Source organism: Terrapene carolina, unplaced genomic scaffold (assembly GCF_002925995.2).
Source record: "Terrapene carolina triunguis isolate 2854851 unplaced genomic scaffold, T_m_triunguis-2.0 Scaffold88, whole genome shotgun sequence".
NCBI lineage: Eukaryota > Metazoa > Chordata > Testudines > Emydidae > Terrapene > Terrapene triunguis.
This window is the reverse complement of record NW_020664439.1, coordinates 27509329-27534058: the sequence shown is the minus strand read 5'-3', so window position 1 is coordinate 27534058 and position 24730 is coordinate 27509329. Positions and strand designations below refer to the sequence as shown.

Here is a 24730-nt window from a genome sequence, read left to right as displayed (position 1 = left end):
ACAGTGTCAATACTCCATTATAAAAGACTTGAGAATTATATGCAACAGAAAGTGTTACGGCAACTTTAAATGGGAGTTTTTAACTGAGCACAAGCCAGCAATATCAAAGAAAAGTTTCCCAAAGCAGCTTTAAAGAGACATGGTCAGGTCAAACTTGGTAACAAATTAATGGTTTTTAAAATAACATAAGAAATTATTCTCTATATAATTTTATTGGAAAGAAAGTTTTTAAAGAAATAAACATTCTCACAGGGTCTGCAGCACTGAGCTAGTAAATGAAGTCTCCAACTCCCTTTCCAGTCCCCTCAATGTGCAATGAGCTTTATGCCTTCAGTTCACCTTACTTCCTAGCTCTTCAGTATGAAGTCACTTCTGAGCTGTATGCTGAGAAGTTTCATCCCCAGCTGCTTCTCTGAGCCACCACCACCCTGCTTCCCCACAATGATACAGGTGGGCTAAGCTCAAGGGAAAGTCAAGGATGGAAGTGGAAGAAAGATGCTCAGCAAGTGGGAGAGAGAGAGAGAGATGCTAGGACTAAATTGAACCCACTAATAAATATCAATCTGGCCCCTTCTCCAAGTGGCCAGAGATGCTCCTTCCTCTGTCTAATTCCCCTCTCCCAACACACACATTATATCATTTCAATAAAAGAGCAGTCAGAAAACCAATAACAACTCAATGTAACAAACTATCCGACCATTATACTATTGGAGAAATATCATAATATTTTTGACAAAATGCAGTTTTGACTTGATCCTACAGTATGAACAAACAAAAAATTACTCCATTTGTAACGTGCAGTTGACAATGTGTACCTGTAGCAAGGATATTAAAATAAAAGTTTGAATTTGGATCATACAGAGTTTCACAAAGTATACCATGAAACAAAGAATATTAAACACATTAAAAGTTCTCTTCTGTATCAGTTTCTGAATGTCCACAATCAAGCTACTGTATGAGAAATATTTATAAAGCAGTATTTTGTTGTCTCTTATATGGAACTCTGGTATCTCTGGGTAAAAATAACATTACATACGTCATTTAAATATTGGGATTGCCCTCCACAGTGTATTAGCAAGGATGTTTTTTTCTTCCTCTGGAATGCTAAGCAACGATAATATGTTAGGATCTTGTGGGTATATAGCACATGAATGAATTCCTGTGATAGCAGGAGGTGGAACAGGCCATGAAAAGCCTAAGAAGTTACATCACTTGAATCATTTAAATAACTGATTGGAAAAACAACTAATGTATACTGTGAGGAATGAACCAGCACTGAAGGAGGTGAACTAAATGAACAGCATCTTTTCAACTGTATGATTTCATGCATTTACATAATATGCTTTTATTTTCTAGAGAAATGTAAGCAAGAACATAGGGGATGCCTAAAATTTTGTAGGAATGTTGCTGTAACTCCTTTCCTGGTGGTAACCTATTTTTCATGCTATAACTGTGACACTGATAGCATAATATAAAACTAGCAATGGAAATAAAGAGGGCATGCAGAAATATATATATATATATAAACATATAGTGGAACTGGAAAAGGTTCAGAAAAGGACAAAGATGATCCAGGGCATGGAATGGCTTCCATATGACGAGAGACTACAAAGATTAGGGCTGCTCATCTTAGAAAAGAGATGAGTAAGAGGGTTATATAGAGGTCTATAAAATCATGAATGGTGTGGAAAAAGTGAACAGAAAAGTGTTATTTATCCTTTCCCACAATACAAAGACCAGAGGTCACTCTATGAAATTAATAAGCAGCCCATTTAATACAAACAAGAGGAAGTACTTTTTAATACAATGCACAATTAATCTGTGAAACTCACTGCTGTGGGATGTTGTGATGGCCAAAGTATAACTGGGTTCAAAAAAGAACTAGGTGTATTCATGAAGGATAGGTCCATCAATTTTTATTAGCCAAGATGGTCAGGGATGCAACTCCATGATCATGGTGACCCTCAACCTCTAACTGCCAGAAGGGAGGGGAAAACGGGGATGGATCAATCCACCTGCCCTTTTCTATATAGTTCCTCCTGAAGCTTTGGTCTAGCCACTGTCAGAGACAGGATACTGGGCTAGATGGGCCATTGGTTTAATCCAGTATGACAGTTCTAACATTCTTAACCGAACATTAAGCAGGCCACAGAATGATTTGAAAAAAAAAAAAAAAAATCTCAGTTGGTGATACATAGGAGATTTCCTGCGGGAATACTCTCCCCCCTCTCCCCCAACATTAATAAACTCCATACTTCTTTAAAGATGTGGCGCCTGAGTGGTTAAGTCGCTCGACCTCAATCCTGAAAGTTGTAGGTTTCAGTCTCCCTTGATCTCACACTGAAAGGCCACCCCCAGTTCACCAAGCTGCAAAACGGGAACCTGATACATCAGGTTAGGGCATTCAAAGACGGTCAGATGTGATGCTGGCCACATCACTACCTGGTGTACTGGTGATGCTGGCCACATCACTACCTGGTGTACTGCTGACTATGAAACTGATGTGCCTAACCATGTTAGCCTGGTGAGCCACTGGCTTGGGGGAGCCTTGACTTTGATATTTCTCCCATTCCATAACAACATTTCAGCTTCATACTCTGGATCTATTTTGATTCTCAAAGTGGGTGGGTGTCTTCTGGCTGCGCATGGTCTCCACTAGTTGGTGTGGGGACCAGGAAGAGGCAAGGGTTTCCCATAGGCTGTTTGGGGTTGAAGAACTTCTTCCCAGTGCCACTTATTGAAACTTGAGTCTAGAACTGATGCAGGCACTGACAGGAAGAAAGAAGCAGGCTGCAAGAGTCCCATTCAATGCAGCAACTTTCCCCCAAATCCCACACACACCTTTGTCACTGCTGGTGCAGTCAGCAAGATGGGGGTGCAGGAACTATGTGCGAGGGGAGCTCTCATGTGCCACATTTGTTCGGAATGGTACTGGTTACAGATGTGCGAGGGGAGTGCTCATCTGTCACACCAGTTACATGTCTACCTGAAGCATGGCCTGAGTGAGCAATCCTAGCCTCCGAGTCCTTGCGTAGACTAGGCAAATGGTGCCTTTTTTCTAAGTTAGCTCAACTGAGCTAGCTTAATTCAGTTGACAACCCTACTTACCACTAATATAGACACTGTTTAAAATCAAGCTGAAGGTATTAAAACTCAGATTTTAAAAAATGCCTTTTTCCCTAATTGACAAACCCAGAAATGGATGAAAGTTTTAACAAGGAGAGCTGACCTTAGCATTTCTAGTTATATCTTCAAAACTGCTGGCTTCAATACACACAGTATAACTAATCCTGTTCATCATTTTCATACCTCTATACACAAGGCTGGTCTAAGAATTTGGGAGAGGATACATCCTAAACTTAATTGACTCGCTTCACTTTTTAAGTATGTGTCAAGGGAATTTTTAGATCCTCCCCACTCCAGCTTCCTGCTGAAAAAGCCTTGCTGCTTGTTGACGCCAACTCCAGTGAACAATTCATTTACTTCTCCAAGGCGATCTTAGCAAAGGATGGCTAGAAACTTTTCATTTTGATGAAAGCTAAGAATTTCGTCAACAGGGCCCAAAAGCAATCAACTAGATGCTTGTGCAAGCCCCCTCCAGCCAATCAGTAAAACAGGACATAGACTGAGATTAAAAAACGCACAATTTACAGTAATTGAACGTGAATCTGAGTAATGCTTTGCACTTCTCTAGCTCCTTTCTTCCAAGGGTCTCAAAGCACTTTACATACGTTAAGCAAGCCTTACAACACCACAGTGTAATAGGTATCACTGTGTCAATTGTATAGATGGACAGAATGCACTTTTCTAAGGTTACATTTTTCAAGTAGGAAAAATTCCCTTCTACCTTATACTAAAAGATACATTCCTCTCCAAATTACTTTAAATAGATTCAAAGCGCACTACCTGCTCAAACACGTAGAGGGTAGGTAACCATTTCTCCATCCCACTAATCTTCTGCAGTATGTGGGACCATTCTCAGATGTCAAAATTATGAAAAAGTTTAAAATATTATTTTTACTTAATATTTTTAGTAAGGAAGGAAGCAAAATTGTTTTGCAGATTAACATGACTCTTTCCACTTTCCATTGACAGTTGTTTTTCATCTCTTCGAAATAATGCCTTTTGTCTGACCCAGATTAAGTTACTGGTGCAGCTAAACACATCTGCTTTTGGATGAACAAACACACTGCGGGAAATCACCTTGGGAGAGAAGTAGGTTAGACCTGTTAGAGCCTTTTTTGAACAGAGGAATAAATCCTTACAGACCAGAGGTTATCAGCTTTGAAGGGCAGGACCTATGAATGAGTTCTGCTCATTTACTAACATTAGAACTGAATGTTTAATTTTGTCAATTAAGCAAACCTCTTCATAGCTTAAAGAGTCAAAGACAGAGGGCATAATCTTCTAGTACTATCCAGGGCACTGTGTTAATTTATCCCCTTCCTGGAACTCATCTAACTCTTGTCTGTTATTTTCATAAGTATGAAAGTGGCCCTAATTCAACCCTGTGCAGAGGACTAGCACAAGGCCTTGGCATCACATAAATCCCATTTAAACCCCATTAGCCTTGTGCAGAGGGACAGCGCAAGGCATGAAATTTCACTCAGAGAGTAACAACAGAGATAAGCAGACACCGTCTGTATCATCACCTGTAACAGAATTCACAGATTATTATTTTGCAAATATTAAAAAAAAACCATACAAAAAAAATCTGTTATATGAAACCACTTTCTGGTTTTCTGCTGGCTTGTACAGTACACCAATACTACAGAGCAATATTTAATAAAGCTATGACCTGATTAATTAAAATATGCACTATTAAATTAGCACATGTTACTGATTCATTAAAAATAGTCAAATGCACTATTCCTTAGTTAATTCCATACCTCTTCTAAAAACACAAATAACCTTTTTCTCTGAATACAAAATAACTATTTTGCATTTCTCCTCTTAGCCTCACCTTTCAGAATTAAGTAAATTTGTATGAATAAAGGCCTTGAAAAATTATAGCACTGAGCACATGCTCACTCCCTCTACAAAGAAAAGGGGGCACCACACTGCTTCATTCTGTTGGCAATTGGTCTGTGCAAAGCACATGTGCATATTGAATTCTATATCCATGTGCCACTTCTTGGCAAAATAATATATCTATTTGTCTTTTACAATTGAGCCTTTAAGGAGCGCCCACATCCTAAATTCCAACACCCACATGAAACATCTGTATCACATTGCAGAACTCTCATTTACTTTATGAAATTATTTCTTTTTATGTACCAAGTGATGCACATCAATGCAATACCAACAAATATATTGTAGTGGTGATTATAGTGTTTTGTCAATCAATGAGACTCTCTACCCTAGTAAAAGATGTGGAACTCTTCCCATGTTCCCCATACACAACTCGAAGGCATGACAGAAACAGCGGAGTATATTTTCTAAGGCATATTTTAAACTTCAGTCAATGACTCTTTGTTTCTTACAGAGCTGCTGATGTTTTTCAACAAGGCATTCCATTTAGAAACAATTCTGCTTTTTTAAATATATTTCTCATGCCTTCTTCTTTATTCTTAATTGTGGTGGCATGGAAAGAGGAGGAGTCCATCTGCCTCTTATTCCTACTTAACGGCACAGTCCTCTGACTCAGTCATTTTTTCAATGCTGAAATATGACATTTAAAACAGAGGACTACTGGGGGATAAGAAGCAGAAGCAAACAAGAGCAAGCTCACTGCAGATAAATTACCTCATAATAAAGAACACAAATACAGAAAATTATATGCTACAGGAGCAACCAATATAAGGTATTTCAAAGCTCTCTATAAGGTGTCAGTATCTTTTTAAAGAGAACTGGCATGTAGTCTGGATATATTCTCTGACAAACTCTAATAGGGCTTGTCTACATAGGGACACTCTGGAAAGTTAAGATAATCAACTAAAAGGTGTGAAGTTAATTTACATAAATGAAAGCACAATAAACCCCTGTGTGGATACTCTCATACAGAAGTAAAAAAGGCCTTAGCTTGCTGTATCTTAAATCCTGCTGCAGGAGGGCTCTCCGCAGCCACAGAGGAGAAGGCAAGGTCTTCCCCAAAAGAATTCTGAGCTGCTTCCATTAAACTCAGTGAGGGATTAAGTGGGAAACCTGCCCTTTTACTTTTAGCCTTCAAATTGCTGTTGGTCTTGAACTTCTGGAAAACTTCAACCATCCCATCCCAAAACTCCACACCCAGGGTACAATTCAAGCATTGGCATTAAGTAGGACAAACCTTTTGGCTAGTAATCCATAGGTTGATATAAAGATGAAGACTATAATATACCAATTGCTATTATTTGGCACAGTTCATGATTTTGTAAAGATTAAGGACCAAACGGTGGCCTCATTTCTATGAGAGACACTAGCGAAGGTTGAGAAATTATAGAGGCCAAGTAAAAGTCTAGTGGGACATTCATTTTGCCTGAACACAACATATGTATGCAGGATCCTCAGGGACCAGTATGGTGAGTCTGCTTTATAAAACTCTTTATACCTTCTGCGAAAAGGATCGGTATAAGATCTCACACACCTGCTGCCAACAGCAAGATGTTTTTCTTGAACTTTCTTTTTCTCATTTAAAATATGCTAGCAAAGAAAGGGATACAACTGAAATAATTTAATGAAACCAAAAATTATTCTTAAAACTGAATAGAAAAGTATAGGGGCTTAAGGTTCTCATTTCAAAAGGAGCAAAATTTTACCTTATTGAACGTGAACAAGCACAGAATGCTGATATGCAACACAACATTTACAAAATAAGAAACCATTGCCAAATTTATCAAGCTAAGCTGTTTTCATGATTGTTTCCGATGGGGGAATTTAATTTAATTTCAACTAAAAGGTTTTCCAAATACTAGATAAGTACAAACATATGCAGTACTCTAAGGTCCAAAATCCTACCCTTCAGAAGAACAGCATGCAAGTGAAAAATTTCAGACTAGCTCTGCATTTTACAAGGGCAGCAGGATTTATTGTATCCTGAACCTTTTTGTTTGCTTTTCATTTACTATGGGAGAGCTTCTCCCCTCCCCCCTCCCCCCAACATGCCGTTGCCCCTTCAGATCTGGCTAGACAGGGCCACTACTTTAACTCCACAGAATGTACTTTCCATGTACACCATCATCCCCATAAACACCTCATGATCTTAGCTCCATATAAAGTTTGTCCAAGTCAAAAACTAGTTATAGTATCATATGACACATTATGTTTCGCCAGTCAGAAGTGTCTTGATAACCTAATTATATCCCACGAGGATCATGGCAGACAACATACGTGACATAAATATCATAGATATAATAAGGCCATGCATGCATCATGAAACATTGGAATGGACTCTCTTAAGCCATGATTATGGTCATCAAGAAAATGGATTCCAAAAAGAAAGCAATAAGGACTACTGCATTTTGTGGCATGCAGCTAAGTAAACAAAATGCAAATTTGCAAGGTATTCCCGAGTGCTGAATCCTCCATCAGCATCTTAGTAAGATAAAGACGTGTAAAAATCACATGTCCATGTAGCCAGAGAGTTTCCTATTTATGACACTTCCATAATGTGTATGGAATAAGTTACTCACAAAATTTGTTCCTGATATTTCATCTGATATGAGTGTGTTACAAATAACTTATGCACAGTACTAAATCTTTCAGCTTTAGGTCAATTCACACAAATGTCTTCTCAGTGTTAGTCAGGATTAAAACATCAGTCGTAAACAGAGATTTTCCAGTTCAGATATACCAAGAAGATATTATAAGAGGAAGAAGTACTCTATGTATCTAAAGTAAGAACAGTTCAGAACACAGAAGACATACAGAGGAATAAATAATGAGACAAACATAAGAGGTTAAACACTGTTTAAAAATGCAGTCAGACGTGCTGATAACAGGCAATTGTTGACCAAAGTAACTGCATGTCACCAGAGACAAATATTCAAACAACTGCTATAATACATGTTTGCTCTTGTTATTCACTAATTTTCTGATTCACTATTTCTTATTTATTATAGCTACACTGCATCCTGTTACATCAGTTATGATGTATCACCATGTGTTTTATTGCATGGGACATGTTATATTATGTTACCTCTGTAACTTGGCAATAGCAGAATATCTGCCATTCACACCAAACTACAATACTGGAAAAATACCCACTACCTTTAGGTTAAAAGGATATTTATTAGCTTGGTAAAACAACATGACGTGGCATGTTAGGTCAGTATATCACACTGTGCAGTTTAAACGTACGTAAACTGATGCAGCACAGGGAACTGCCTTGTACCAAATTTTTAACAAAGAGTTAGTACACACAACTGCAGACACCAAAATACACACGTTACACACAGGTTGGTGGGTACGCAGAATGTATCTCTCAGAGAACCAACTGACTTAAACCTAGTTATACTAATTTAACAATAAAGACTGCTACTTAATCAGGATGATAATTCTGTTGATAATTCTGTTTAAGTAGGGCTCTGACGATTTACTGATGATAGGCCTTTGTATTTAATCTCAGTCTTGGGCTAGTTTTGTCTGTTTGCTTCTCTAATAGCAGCTCTAAGTCTCTCCTTAGTGATCATACAAATAAATATATGAAATACTTCCCCACCTCCTGTTAACTTATTCCATCCATGCTGAGCTGCTATACTGGACTTCTCATGGCTGCCCTTGCCACTGGGTAAACAGCAGGCTCAGGTCCTTTCATATTAGAAATAGTGCCTCTTCCCAGCTCCATAGGACTGTGCAGTCATCTGATGAGCTCATTACAATTCTGCAGCTCACTAGACAGCAGTATCATCATTAAAAAGGAATATTCTGTTAATTGGAAATTCCATTTAATCAGAACGAAAGACCATCGACCATATCATAATTTCTGAAAAAGAAGATTGTTCAGTGTCTCTAGTTATATCCCACCTAGTCAGCATAATACAGAATATGTCATGCTTCAATATAACAGACCATTGAACTCTAAATCATTATGCAAATATGAAGATATTCAGCTCATTCACACACAAGAAGAGTTCTCCAATCGATTTAATTTACAAATCCCACCCTCTCCCTATGTGATGACTTTAATGCCTAGTTTTTAATGCTTGTATCTTTCATTATTTGTTTCCTCAGGCCACTATCTTATTGTATTTACTAAAAGTCGCATAGTGATTTCAAAAGGAATATTTTTATCACTGCTCCTATAGAGTAACTCTCGATGGAAGCAGAAAGGAATACATATGCCAGCAATACTCCCTATTGAAGACAGGCATGTAACCACAATGGACCAGTGTCAATATGGAATAACTGTACCAGAGCGAGCCATCCATTGGTTAAAAGGATCTGAGATAATGTGTACCCTTTATTGTTAGTTCATTCTGTCTATCTAGGTCAGGTGTGGGCAAAATACGGCCCGCGGGACAGACCAGCACATCTAACATTTCTATCTGGCCCACCAGGCTCTTTGGCTGCCCATTCACAATCTCCGGGCTGCTAAAAGTCCCGCGGTGCAGTGGGGCGCTCAGGCAGGCTGCCTACCTGCCATGGCCCCACACCGCTCCTGGAAGTGACTATGGCCGGCTGCTGCTGCCACATCTCTGCGCTCCCCTGGCAGAGTGGGAGGCAGCTCCATGCGCTGCCCCTACCCCCAGCACCATCATCACAGCTCCCATTGGCCAGAAACTGGCTGCAGGCAGTGCACGGAAACCCGCTAATTCCCTCCCCACAAGGGGCGCGCAGAGACATGCCAGCAGCAGCCGGCCACAGCCGCTTCTGGGAGCGGCGTGGGGCCATGGCACGCAGGCAGCCTGCCTGAGCCCTGCTGCACTGCCCAAAGCCTGCACCTCCTACCCCCTCCCACACCCCAACCCCCTGCCCTAGGTCAGAACCCCATGCTGCAACCAAACTTTCTACCAGACCCTGCACCCCCTCCTGCACCCCAATCCCCTGCCCCAGCCTGGAGCGCCTTCCTGCACCAAACTCCCTCCCAGAGCCCACACCCCTCACTCACCCTCTCCTGCACCCCAACACTCTGCACCAGCCCATAGCTCCCTCCTGCACCCAAACTCCCTCCCAGACCCCGTACCCTCCATTAATATAGTAGAAATGTTCAGCCTGTGATGACTTACCAAAATTCATGGAGTGGCCCCCCCGCAAAAATTATTGCCCACCCCTGATCTAGGTACTTATATGGCTCTCTCTCTATGGGAGTAGTCCCCAAGCTGTGGTACACGCCCCCCTAGAGGGGCATGGAGGAACATTTGGGAGGGTGTACGGCAAAGCCCAGGCCAGCCCACACAGGGGGCAGGGAGGGTGCGCTACCCAACCACGCTCTGCGTTACCAACAGGTAGAGCAACTCACAGTAGTCTAACCTAAAAGCAAAAAAAGGAATGGGGTCTGTATCTGAGAGAAACACATCCAGTCTCTTGGCCAACCACAAATGTAAAAAGGCATTTTTGGCCACTGATGAAATCTCATTCTCCAGCCAGCCCCATCTCACCCAGGCAAAAACCAGGACCATGGCAATGCACTGAGTGGTCAGTAAATGTAACAACTTAATATGTCAAGCAGCAATAGATCACAAGAGAAAAGCAGGACAACAAACAGAAGAGCAGGGATATTTAGAAAAGGTACTTAACGAGGCACAATAGCTTATTTATTTTTATTATTCAAATACAGCTGGATCAAAGCCCCATTAAGTCAAGAGGAAAAACTTCCTTTTGCTACTACTACTCTTGGAATTAGTGTGCTAAAAATGGTAGTGTAGGCACGGTAGCAGTGAGCAGCAGCATGGGCTAGCTGCCCTAAGTACAAAGCCTCCCAGACCCATGCCACTGCTTGCTGCTACCCGTGCTACTGCAGCTACACTACTATTTTTAGCATGCTAGCTCAATCAGACCTAGAATAAGTATGTCTACTTGAGCTGAGAATCACACCCCCAGCTAGCATGGCCACTGCCACATCCCAGAATACTGGACATTCTGGTACTTCCGGGAAGGGAATGGGCCCACCCTCACCAGCGTGACCTTGCACACACGGTGCGACCTAGAACACAGAGCATGCAAGGTCATGACACATGGAGAAAGCCATTTCGAAAGAACCCCGCCCCCTGCTGGTGTGAAAATACTTGAAAGTCATGCCTGCAGGTGTGGAGGGGCGTGCTTTTCAAAACGGCATCCCTCTTCGGTGATACTGGACAAAACCACATCTGGTTTTGAACTGGAGGAGGGACAAACCATAGAAAAAGAGGAGTATTCAGCTTAAAACCTGATAAATGGCCTGTCTACTCCCAGCTTCAAGTGTAGACATAACCTTTGACTCCAGTGCACTTTGAATCAAGCCTATAGTATGGGCCAGGCCTCCGGGGGGGGAAATGCATTGGTGAAATTTTCATTAACTGTTCACGCTTTGCTACAAAAATACTGATAAAAGGAAAATTTAGTTCACCTCTAGCAAACAGCGCTAAGCAAGAAGAATGTGCTGCTACATCATCTGCTAATACACTAAACGTTACAGTTATTCACTGTGTAACTGATGCCCAGGGCTGTAAAAACAATTAGAAGCAAATGCACTCTTCTAAAAAAGGTTTTTGAACCAAAGAAAACGAAGAATCTATTTCTTCTTTATTCCAAGCTTGGAGCCCAGAATGGAAAAAAATACCCAAAAAAACTGCAATAAGCAGAATGGGCTACAGGCTAGTGTATTATGTAACTCTGAGTGGCCATACATATATAGGATTAAAGATTTATTAGCAATGACTGCTGAAGATGTTCTTTAACTCAATCTCAAATGTTACAGGCATGTTAAATTATTACTCTCCTTGGGTGGCTCACAAGACTGTTAACGGATGACAGAGTGCTTTGCCTGTAGGCCACTAGTGCAATTCAATGTTTCTTCTCTAGCGTTTCCAGTACATTCCAGGTGAATTCTAACTGAAAGTTATTACTATTATAGAGCTCATTAATGCTCAATGTGTAATGAGTTGGCAGTTTCAGTCCATCTCACAAAAACTACCACCGCAACTGACAGTCTTTAGAATTAGCCTGATTGGCTGGACAAAGACTTAGAACTACTCTCTCACCTCTAAAGATGGTCTCTCCAGAACAGTGCCAATGTGGAGTGGTAAGGCATTGCAGGGAAGCTTTCAGTGCTGCTGGCTCATGCCATACTATTACGTGGTCAGAAGACCTTAGTGTCTAGCGAAATCAGCAACACATACTCACCTTTCACAAACACACATTATTGCTAACTAAATAAACAAAATGGTACTGTTTAGATTAGAAACCTATAAACCTACAACTGGAAAATACATACTTGGTCAAAATAAGAGCACAGAAAATGAGGGCACAAGAAGTGGCACAGAATATAGAGTGAAGTCTGGTTAGGAAGAGAAGCAGAAAAATGAGAGAAAATAATGGAAACCAGCTCCTCAAACCTTTTGGTTTTAGGAGAAGCCAAAAAACACTGAATTTCTTTTACAAAAGAGGGTAGTGGAGGTACACTATTATTTTGGTAAGAAATCTGCTAGTGTCATGATGGGTCACCAAACAACATGTAATGGCATATCCGCAATAGAAGGTGAAATATAGTATGTCTCCAACAACCCTACAGTATCAAATAAAAAGAAATCAACATATTGTGGAAACTTGTTTATAATGACTATAACAAACAAGTTCCATACCAAACCAAGTTCTTTATCTCATCAACAACAAATATCCAAGATGGACTACTATAAGGTGCATAATTAGGAACTTAGATCTGAAAAAAATATGTATAGTTGTGTGGGTGAAAAGTGGAAAAAGGACAAACAAATAGTGGGAGAAAAGGTAAGAAGGATGAAGGCAGGAACAAAAGTAGGAAAAGGCTTTAAAACACAGTTTCCATGTTTAGCTTTCTCCTGTCTTCCCAAAACTAAGCTGGCATATATGGTGCAATATTAAATAATCAGTTTGCAGATGCAAGAACAAAAGCTACACTGTGGGCCCAGGAAAAGGACAGAATTTCATAACTAGTGCTTCTGGTTTCAGCTTTAAAGTAATACTTGCTGATAAATAGGTAGAAGAAAAAGCAGACTCATCTATTTGTATTAATTGAGAAAGGAAACATTTACAGCTCTTGATCACTGTACCCAAAACCATCAGTTTAAAGCCATTCCATATCAGTTTAATACTGGAGAGTGGTACAGTGCTGACAGATATGTAAAACATAGTGAAAACAACATATGTTACAGAACTAGATGTATAGTCAAATTTCCCTGCTTCTCCTGTTGCTTGTTAGGTTTTCACATAGTCACAAGGAAGAGAAAAACATCTTTAAAAAAGGGGGGGGGGGAATGTGACAGTAGAACCATAAAAACTGGGGGAAGAGGACTCAGTGGGTGTACCTGAAACTACTTGTAACTAATGTTTTTAAATTGCCTAGAATTCAAATTGATTATGCCCTTTAATGTAAAAAGACTTTTTTAATTTTTTTAGAATAACTGTCTGACTGAATGAACTTATTAATTTGGTTCTCCAGTTTTATTACTGCTATGGTGATGAATATAGGCACTAAGCAAAATCAACCAACAGATAAAATACAGTAAATGAAATATTTATGCATTTGATACTGCCAATCTACTGAAGTTCCTATGAAGGCAAAACTCCCACTGCGTTAATGGGACTACCGCAATATAACTTGCATTATGCATGGCAATAAATGTTTGCAAGATGGGTTCCCATGTAGGACTTAGAAATAAGGACTTAGAAGCCATTTCAAAACTACACACATGCAGTACTAACCAATTTCACATCAGTTTCAGTGCTCTAAATAATTCTTTTCAGAAACTGAATTGTAAGCTTTTCAGTGCAAGGTTTCTGTTTTTTCTTTAGCAGATTATTGTACCTATTGTAAGGCAGTAAGTACACGAATTTCAGAAATGTAAAATCCTTATTCTGCCAACCATAATAGTCTAAATTTTTATTTGAACAATTTTAGATAAGTTATGACTCCAGTAATAAAGGTATTTTCCATCTTTGTCAATAACTTTCTCTGAAATAATCTAACCTTTCTTTCACTTAAATTTATTGACTTGCTCTAAACTATTCAGATAATAAATATTTGCTTCTATGGAATGCATCAAACTATGATTTAAATTAAAACACTAAAATGTATTCAAGTATGAACTACACCTGATTCAGGTTGATTCTGGAAGGAAAGCCAAAACCTGTTTACATTCTGAAACCCATCCTTTCAATTACATTGATGAGAATGTTAATATGAAAAAAATATAAGGATGAGTATCATGTTCCAACCTTTCTGTTTTTGATTCACTGTCAGCTGTGCACTGTTCAAAATCTCGACTAAGACACTGTAGTTGCGCTTGAAGTCTTTTTTCCCGCTCTACACTTCCTTCATAAAACTTCATCTCCTTTTCCATTGCTTTTACTTTGTCTTCCATCAGTTTAAACTCGTGAAGGATCAAATAGCTGACTCCACAATATTTACACACCGTCTCATCCCGGGACATCTAGAAAAAGAACTAGTCATCAGAATACTTTTAAGAAATGTATTGAAACTAATTAGTAAACTGAACAAATCTAAAACAGGACTAATTTTAAATGATTACCACAAGGATTATTATCAGAAGTCTATTTATTGATTTACCATATAATAACTAAAATATTTGCTACATTAGCAAAATGAAATCAAACTATAACCCAGTAGTTCTGCCTATTGGAATCCTTACAAGGTGCCTGGACTTGTCAGTGTACCATACATACCCATGTGTCTCCAAAAAAGAGAAGATGGACTCGCTGAAGTATATTTTATGGGGAAACAGTTCAAAATAAAGAAAAACACCCAGTTTGTATTTTAGAAAGCTACTTTCTTAGTATGACTTCCAGATTGTCTGAGCCAGAAAGGTCTTGCTCTGTGCTGTTTCCGGACAACTCATCTTCTCTTAAATAGACCAGAAGAACAGCTGGAAGTAAATGAAGTGAAACAACCCAGCAGTCTTACAAAAGCACATTCAGAGTTCACAAAAACCATGAGTAAAATAGTGATCATCATTAGATCTGCTTACATGGCATGTGTGTCATATGGAAACTCTATATGATTTGGCAGGTGTGAAGTTATTCATCATCAAAAGAGAAATTATTCAGCACACAATGGACAACTGATTGAACCACCATTTCTTAAACTGAGAGGCAGAGTTAACTGGCAAGACACTGCAAGACTTTCAGCAAAGCTTGGTGAAAATCTAACACACAAGGAAATGTGGTGAGGCTTTCAGGCATACAAGGTATTTGTTTAGTCAGTTATCCGTTAGCTTTCCATTCTAGTCTCTCTTCAAGACTTCCAGATCAAGTTTGCTCAGTTTACCAGTACAATTATGTTTTTTTCCAACAATAGCCCTGCAAACTCAGCGTATTCTTTCCAGCTTATTCATCAGGGACAGTAGAGTTTCTGCAACTGGAACATACATATTTTACAAATATGTTGATGCTACAAAAACCAGAATAGAATTCTGCTATTTTCCCCACAATGGTGTTGTCTCTCTGATGCAGCAGTAAAACTTACTTTTGTCAGTTAGATAAGCAACTTTAGTTCTGAATATACACAAGAAGCAGATTTGTTGAGTTGGCCCAATGGCCGGATTCAATAAGCAGCTCTTCTACTCAGGGCAGCATGGCCTAATGGCTGGAGTCAACAGAGTAGCCATCTCTGTGGGATTGTGTGGCCTATTGGCTCGTTGGGGAAGTCGGGCACCACTTAGGAGGGTGTGGCACCCAGGCCCTCCCTGCTCCTCTAAGTCCCAGCCCAGGGCCCTGGCAATGGTGGGGGTGCTCATCACCAAATCAACAGGGAACTTCCCGAAACACGCTGACTGGTTCCCTCACTAGAGAAGAATCTAAGTCCCCTGGACTGCTTCCTACCCTTTCTCCCTCAGCGATTCTCCACAGTTCCCCCTGGGTCTTTGGGGTCCTCAGCTGGCATAGCTCCTACCAGCACGGTCTCTTCTCCTGGCTCATCAGGCAGCCTAGAGTCCATCTGGAACACTGCGTGCAGCATGCCATGGCTCTGTAGTCAGAGCCTGTAGCAGTTCCCTGGAGAGAGCTGAGAGCCTGCTTCAACAGCCTGCCCAGACTGAGTTGGGCTGCTTCCTTATATACTCTGCCTCCAAGCTGAGCATGCCCAGCGGAGGGGTGGGGCTTCCTCAGCCTGCAAAGCACATTTAACCCTTTGGGGGCTGGTGCGGGGTAGGTACACCCAGTCACACACCTTACCATTCAAGACAGGACCCGACAGGGGTCCTTCCCCCTTGTCCTCCTGTAGTGGGGCAGCTGCCCCATGCTGGTGTGGAAGGGGTTAAAGCAAGCCAGAATGGCTGTGCAGAGCCTCAGCCAATCATGGAAGGGCTTATTGGGAGCCAATCAAGTGGAGGCTTGAAAGCATCCTATCAGGGCCAGGCTGGGCCCTATAAGAAGGCTGCACGGCAGCGAGGAGCAGAGTTTCTCCCTGGAGAACAAAGGGAGAAGAACTAGCTCTGAAAGAAGCACTTAAAACAGAGCAGTGCTAGGCAGGGTCAGCAGAGGCTGGGAGAGCTGGCTGACGACTGCCAGACTGGGGCCCTGACATAAAGGGGCAGAGAAGGTGCTGGGGCTATGGGGAAGTGGCCTAGGGAAGCAGGCAGGAGAGGAAAGTTGGAGGAGGGTAGTAAATGGCTGCTGCTAGAGGGTCCTTGGGTTGCCCCCCTCCCCCCCCCCCCGGCCTTTTCCCCTCACTTGCCAGAGCTGAGAGTGGCTAAGCCAGACTGTAGTTTACCCTTGGAGGAAGGAGCTAGACTGAGGACTGCAGTGAGCCACTGAGGCGAGTGAGAGAACCAGAAGCTGCTGGTCCCCTGGAAGTGGGGGAGAGCCAGCGGAGCGGGCACAGCCAGAGAGCAGTATCCAGAAGCAGATGTCACGGTTCGGAGTGACGTGGGTCAGTCTGTGAGGACAGTGGAGACAGAGAGTAATGGTGGGTGAGACGCCACTAGCGAAGATGCACCGCTGAAAGAGCTAATTCCCTAACCAACTAGCTGGAGGCACCGCTGTGGTGAGTCTAGCACCGTTACACTTCCCCTCCCACTCAGGAGAAAAAGTCTGCATTAGCGTGAACTCTACCTGGACTATGTAGCATGTTGAACTCATAGGGTTTGAAGGCAAGATACTGTATCATAATACGTGCGTTTGAGTCCTTTGCAATGTTGATCCATCGTTGGGGTGCATGGTCTGTAACGAGCCAAATGGGGCTCCTTAGCAGGCAGTACCTTAGGGCCTCTATCGCCCATTTTACCGCCAAGGTTTCCTTCTCAATGGTGGAATACTTGACTTCATGGGGAAATAGCTTCCGGCTTAGGTAGAGCACAGGGTCTTCCTCCTCTCGTTCCTGCAATAGCACAGCACCCAACCCCAGTTCCGAAGCATCTGTTCGTAAAATGAACAGTTTTGAGAAGTCTGGGTGGAACAGGACTGGCTCCTGGGTAAGTCGCTCCTTCAGAGTCTGAAAGGCCCTCTCTCAATCCTCCAACCGTTGAACATTCCACGGTCGGGAGCTCTTCGTGAGGTTGGAGAGGGGGGGTGACTATCATAGCGAAGTCTGGCACGAACTGCTAGTAGTACCCTGCCAAGCCAAGGAACTGCCTTACCTTCCTTTTTGTTGGGGCGGGGTAATCTCTTAGGGCCTGGACCTCGGGGAACGGAGTTGTCCTGCCCCCAGCGTATATCCCAAGTAAGTCATTTCCTTCCACTTGAGGGAACACTTGGAGGGATTTGCTGTGAGTCCTGCTTCCTTCAGGGCTTGTAGCACCACTGAGAGATGTATGTGTACCTCCCAACTTGTGCTGTAGACAACTATGTTGTCAATATATGCAGCTACATACTGTCAGTGTGGCTGCAACAGCTGGTCCATTAATCACTGGAATGCAGCCGTGGCCCCATCTAGACTGAAGGGCATGGTGAGGAAGTGATATAAGACAAAGGGTGTAGGGAAGGCTGTCTTCTCTCACGATGTCAGGGTAAGGGATATTTGCCAGTACCCCTTGGTCAAGTCTAACGTTGATAAAAACTTGGCACTTGGGCGATGTGGTTGCGGACTTTCTGTCTGGGCACGGTGTCTATCTGATGGCTGGTGATACTCGTCCGTCCAGAGTAGGAAGATAAAATGGAGAGGAAACTCTGGAGCAACTGTTGTAGCCTCACTCATTGTTCAGGGCTTAAGTCCTGCCCCATTGTGATTGGTGTTGGGTTGGGAGGTCCACTGGCCCTAATTCGGGTTCTGGGGGTAGGGGCAATTAGCAGCCCCTGCCATGCCTTCCAGGCTTTCGAATGGTCATATGGTATACTCGTACGGTCTTTTTGTCGCCCAGGGAGCCGGATCTCAGTCCACTGGCCCCATGAGCCAAACAATCTCAAATAGTCCCTGCCATTTGGCAAACAATTTTGATTCTGAAGATGGCAATAGCAGCAAGACCCTATCCCTGGGCTTGAAAGTCCATAGCTTGGCCCCGTGATTATACTAGAGTTCCTGGGCGTGCTGCACCTGCAGCAAATTTTCCCAGGAAAACTCTCCCAGCTTCTGAAGACATTCCTGCAGATGCAGGACGTAGGGAACTGACCCCATGACCCTTGATTCCTGTTCTTCCTAGGTTTCTCAGAGCAGATCCAGGATTCCCCTCGGCTGTCTCCCATAAAAGAGCTCAAATGGGGAGAATCCCATGAAGGCTTGGGGAACCTCTTGCACCACAGACAGCAATGCGGAAAGCAACTTGTCGTATTGTCGTGGGGGGTTGTACACGAATTTCCAAAGCATAGCCTTCAGGATTCCGTTGAACCTCTCGACTAGCCCATTGGTCTGTGGGTGATAGACCAATGTCCTGAGAGCTTGAATGTTTAATAGACGACAATTTGGCCATCAGCTTGGACGTGACAGTCATTCCACAGTCTGTCAAGATTTCTCTGGGTATTCCTACCCTGGCAAAAATCTTAAGGAGTTCTGTGGCTATGGCAGGGGCCATGGTGGTCCATAGTGAGACAGCCTCTGGGTATCAGGTCGCATAGTCAACTACCACAAGTATATCCTGGAACCCCGATGCACTTTTCTCCAAAGGCCCCACCAAGTCTAGGCCAATCCTCTCGAAGGGGACCCTGATCACCAGGAGTATAATCAGAGACACCCTCTGTACCCCCTTCAGGATGGCGCGTTGGCACTTGGAGCAGGAGGCACAGAAGTGCCACACTTCCTGGTGTATACCCGGCCAGAAGAATCTCAGCGCCACTCATTGCAAAGTCTTCTCGCACCCCATATGCCCAGCCCAGGGCACTGCATGGTCTAGCCATAACAGATCCCGTTGAAACTGGCAGGGGATCAACAGCTGGTGGAGCTGGGGCATCTGGGTCACTCAATAAAGGGGTTCTGGTGGACCTCGAAATATGGTCCTTGAAAGCATCAGGCAGCCTGCAGTCTGTCTGGAACTCTGTGTGCCATGGCTCTGTAGTTGGAGTCGGAGCCTGTAGCAGCTCCCTGGCGAGAGCTCGCAGTCTGCCCAGACTGAGTTGGGCTGCTTCCTTTTATAGTCCCGGTGGGGCGGGGCTTCCTCAGCCTGCAAAGCACAGTTAACCCTTTCGGCGCTGGTGCGGGGTAGGTACACCCCATCACAGACTCAAAGAGGGGAGGGGCGGGGGCGACATGGTGAGACTGAGAACAATATGTAAGGAAGATTATTTTAACAGTGCATTTTGAATTGACTGGAGGGGAGTGATGTGGGTATCAGGAAGGTCACAAAGGAGGTGATTACAGTATTCAAGTTAGGAGAGGGCTTGGAGAATTGATTTAGTTACTTGGACAGACAGTAAAGATTAGATCACAGAAATCTTGTGTAGTAAGAAGCTGAAAGATCTGGATGTAGCTTGAATGTGCAGGGCAGAGAGAGTCTAAAAAGGTTGCAGACCTGAGTAACAAGAAGTTTAGTAATGTTGGCCAACAGAGAGAGAGAGAGAGAGAGAGGAGTGTAGCAGGCTTGGAAAGAAAGTTCAGTTTTATCCATGTTAAGTTTAAACTGATGGTGAGATATCTAGAAAGATGTCAGAGAGAAAAGCTAAACTGCGGGATTAAGTGAAGAGAGAAAGGTCTGGAGTGGAGAGGTTGCATTTTGAGTCATCAGGGTAGAACTGATATTTGCAGCTATGTGAATAGATAGATCACCCAGACAAAGGATGTAGAGAGAGGAAAAAAGTGGGCCTCAGATGGATGCATGTGACCAGGGCCAATCAGAGGGGGGTCCTGGAGGGCCATTTAGATGCTTGTTAATTTTGTGGCATTTGATAAGTTTCACAACTTGTTTTTATGCGCATCCCTATCGGACCAAAATGTGATACACTCCCTCAGCTTAGAGCTGCAAATTTAAGCAAATAAGAGATGTGATTTGGTAAAAGACATAATTTTTTTTGCACAGAAAAGGGTTAGAAAAGCATTTGTTAAATAAAAAAATATTCAATCTTTTGGGTTTTTTTGGTGCCTTAATTTGTTTTCTTGTCGTCATTTTTTATTTTTATTATGGCTAGGGGTCTCAAAAGCTGGAAGTGGCCTGGGCCTCTCTGGGAGGGCCTGTGTGGGACCCCACAGAAAGTAAGAAGAAGGAGAAGAGTGATTTGCTAAAGGAGACACTGACCAATCAACCACCAAAGAGGCAGTAGGAGAACCAGAAGAGAACAAAGTTTCTAAAAAGGATGATATGCCCTACAGTGTCAAAAAGCAGCAGAAAGGTTAAGGAGAGTGAGGATACGGAAGGGGATCTGTAATTTAGCCAACACAAAGTCACTAATGAGAGTGATGAGAGCAGTTTTATTTGAGTGAAAAAGGTGTGAACTAGTCTGGAGCAGATCCAGACCTGACTGGAGGATATCCAGGCTGAAGTTAGAGGAGAGAAGCTCAAGGGAGCAGTTATGCACAAAGTATACGTATTATCTTAAAGGCACAGGGAAGAAGGGACCATAGCTGGAGGGCAAAATAGAGCATGTGGGAGATCACACCATGCTTTTTATCTTTGTTTCAATTACTTATGGTCAAAGGTATCATAAAGCAGTATGACTTAGAAAGATCAGAAATCAGAAAAACTGCAAGCATAGCCTAAGTTAAAAGAAATAAATCCCCTTGTGCTAAGGATGGTGGTGAGGGGAAAAAAAAGAGAAGTTCAAACACATGCGCACATACAAAAAGAGCCTGAAAGGACATTTTGGAATGTTTTTTTAAAATGGGGTTGAGTAGGCAAGTAACTTGTCAAAAATTATTAGCTAAAGAGTCACTATTTAAAGGTTCAGTAACATGCTGCGTTTTAAATGTAACTTGATAAAACACTTTGGGATGTTTGCTCTGGGATTAGCAAGACAGGCATTATTTCCTATCTCTTAATTTTGACTCAGAATAAAGTGACAGTGGCTCTAAACAAACTAAAAAATCAAGTTTATTTTTCCTGGCAGTTACAGTCTGTACTTGGAAATATGAAACTGTTATTCAGAACAAATATCATAAGATTCCAAAGCACTAAAATTACTATATTGAAAAAGGACAACATGAGCTGTTATGGAGAGGGAGGAGGGGGTTGTTATCCCAAAAAGAACATTGTGCTCTCTTGCAATACCACCACTTCTGTCTTTCAAATAAACAATTATGGGCACTTCACTCTGTCCCAGTGTAAAGAACTCTGTCACATTAAAATTTCCAGTTCAGACCCTTGAGTACAGATCTGTTTCAGTTCTGCTAATTGAACTAAATGGTTGGGAGCTTTTCAGAGAAATTAAACTAAAGTACTAAAAATAATTTCCTTTTTGAGTTAATGAATAAAGTTTGTTCTAAAATTTATTTTTTTCTAGATAAATAAAAATGTGACACTCCTTCAAGTCAGGTTGCACTTTTAGTGCCTGATTCTGCATTCTCACACCCAAAATTCACACTAAAATCAATGGATTTTACATCAGTGCATACCCCTCTGCTTGCTACCCCCTACTGCCAGCCCTGGCTTTTATATGCAGAAAACCAGTTATTGTGGCACAGGTGGGCTGTGGAGTTTTTATAGCATGTTGGGGGGGAGGGGCTTCAGAAAGAAAAAGGTTGAGAACCCCTGGTCTAGAGTACAATGAAAATACATGATTCATCAGTGAAAATTTAGCTAATTTAGGGCCTGATCCTGCTAAGTGCTCAACATCCTCAATTGCCTTTGAATTCAGCCTAACAGGATTGAGTCTTTAGGAAAAAAAATGTTTAGAACTAAAGTGCATCTGCATCAGTTAAATAGTAAGAGAAAAGAACTGTGACTGCCTTTCCCTAGTAAGTGTACAGCATTGTACTGTTCCTGACATTGCTATCATGTTGTTACACTGCTGATAAAATCACTGCGTTTTAAATTGGAAAGTAAAAAGAATCATGTATACTAATATCTTTGGAAAAAACCCATTATAAATAGCTAATGATAGTTATGAACCTAAACAAATAATTATTTTCTTCTGTGATATCACACAGGAGAGGGCTTTAATTAATTGAGACAAGTCCCAAGTATATTAAGGCTACAAAATTGTGTCTGATTACTTTATAAAGTAGTCATTCACCTCAAATAAAATTAGTTTTCAAAACAAAAAGGTTTGACAATACTAGAGGGTTGCACACTTCACTGTTTATGTAGGCCAAGCCATAAACTCAGCCAAGACCTTGTACTACTATGGCAGGGCTCCAGGGCCCCCCATTCTTGTCAGAACTCTGTTGATTTTGGTGAAAACTGGAAATCTGGATTTTAGTGAAAATCAGGCTTTTCTGGATTTCCAATTTTCACCGAAATCAATAGAGTTCTGACCAGAGAGTGGGGGGGGGGGGCGCCTGTCTGGAGTGGAAGACAGGTAGAGTAGGAGCACACCTGGCCAGAATGGGCCTAAGAGGCCCTCTTGAGGGACACAGAGAAGCTTCTAGCAGCCTGAGTTCCACTAAAATTGGGCCCTCAGAGTGCCCATTAGTGCTGCTGGCAGAGAAATCTCTTTGGTGCTATAACAAAATCCCCTGTCCCCTTGCCCCAATCTAACCCTCATCCTAAATCCCAAAATCAGGCCTTTTCAGTTTTCCCAATTTTCATCCAAATTAAGAGAGACCAGAGTGGATGGGCAAGGAGCCTGGCTGGAGTAGGACCTAACCAGAATGGGGATTAAAGGTCCGAATGTGGGGGCTGACCAGAGTTGGAGGTGAGGAACTCAGCTGGAGGAAGGGGCTGGGCTGGAGGGGGATGAAGGGCCCACCAATCCTATTGTCACCCTAAACTCTAACCCTGAGATCACTGCCTCACCCTTATATCCAGCATGACCCTGCTGCCCTCCCTTAGGCCAGTAAGGTCAATGCCTCATCTTTGTACCCAGAGTGACTCTGCTCCCCTCCCACAGATCTTTGTTAGGTCACTCCCTCACCCTTGTATTCTGAATAACCAAATGGTGATTTTAGTGGAAATCAGGATTATTCAGTTTTCCAATTTTCACCAACTGATGCCTAGACATTCTGTCCGTTGAGGTCTTGATTATTCCCTTGAAATTTTGGAATTGACCAGATGTGGGTTTTCAAAAGTTACTGCCTACAGACAGACAAAAAATTGCTATCAAGTTGAGTGTAGGTCCTCGCTTCACTTGGGCAAAAAGAGGACCAAGCACAGCCATTTTATATTAATCACAATTTAAAGTTCAGAGACAAAACTTTTTACAGCTTATACACAAAGTACTTAGAATGAGAAGAGGGTTTTTTGGTTTCTGGACTATTATGATGACAATCTATAAAGACCTGAGATCGTTAAACTGATTAGATAAGAGTACCTTAAGGTGATATTAATCCATCAATGTTTCTGAATTCCCAGACGGCAGTGGTGATTCACAGTGCTTTTCACTATCTACAGTCAAGAGACTGCTGCCCTCCCTCCCCAATGTACTACAGGAGGAGGTCAGGGTGAAACAAAGAGTAAAAAGAGTAGGAGTAGAACAGATCAGAGATGTAAGCAGGGGCGCTGGAACAATTTGTATAGTGGGGGTGCTGAGAGCCAGTGAACCAAACTGTAAACCCTGTATATGATGGAAACCACTTCAAGCCAGGGGGTGCAGCAGCACCCCCAGCACCTGTAGTTCCAGCACCTATGGATGTAAGCATAGGCGTGCGCACGGGGTGTGCCCAGGCACACCCTAATGCCCGTGGGCTGGATCCGGCCCCTCAGGGCTTTGGATCCAGCCCGCGGGATTTGCCCCCCGTCGTGCCGCATGGCCCCCCACCCCTTCCCAGGGGCCACGCAGGGACGTGGTGAGCGATGCAGCGTGGGGCCAGGGCAGGCAGGCAGGGAGCGTTGCACTGCAGGTAAGCGGTGCCGGGCCCCGAACCCCTCCTGCTCCCCGCCCCCTAACTCCCTGCCCTGAGCCCCCTGCCTGCACCTCGCACCCCTCCTGCACCCCAACCCCCTGCCCTGAGCCCCCTGCCTGCACCCCATACCCCTCCTGCACCCCAACTCCCTGCCCTGAGCCCCCTGCCTGTACCTCACACCCCAACCCCCTGCCCTGAGCCCCCTCCTGCACCCCGCCCCCAACTCCCTGCCCTGAGCCCCCTGCCGCACCCCACACCTCTCCTACACCCCAACCCCCTGTTCTGAGCCCCCTGCCTGCACCTCGCACCCCAACCCTCTGC

General features: G+C 42.8%; 1 protein-coding gene across 1 annotated transcript in view; it reads right to left on the bottom strand.

Moving 5' to 3' along the window:
* Window positions 1-19055, bottom strand: part of LEKR1 (leucine, glutamate and lysine rich 1) — a 107652-nt gene extending 88597 nt beyond the window's left edge. Inside the window, exons 1-3 of the mRNA XM_024192696.2 lie at window positions 18773-19055; window positions 17336-17466; window positions 14311-14525 (exon numbers count right to left, since the gene is read on the bottom strand). Of these exons, the coding sequence (XP_024048464.2) occupies window positions 14311-14525; window positions 17336-17466; window positions 18773-19055 (629 nt within the window). The remainder of the gene's footprint in view (window positions 1-14310; window positions 14526-17335; window positions 17467-18772) is intronic.
* Window positions 19056-24730: the final 5675 nt, after the last annotated feature.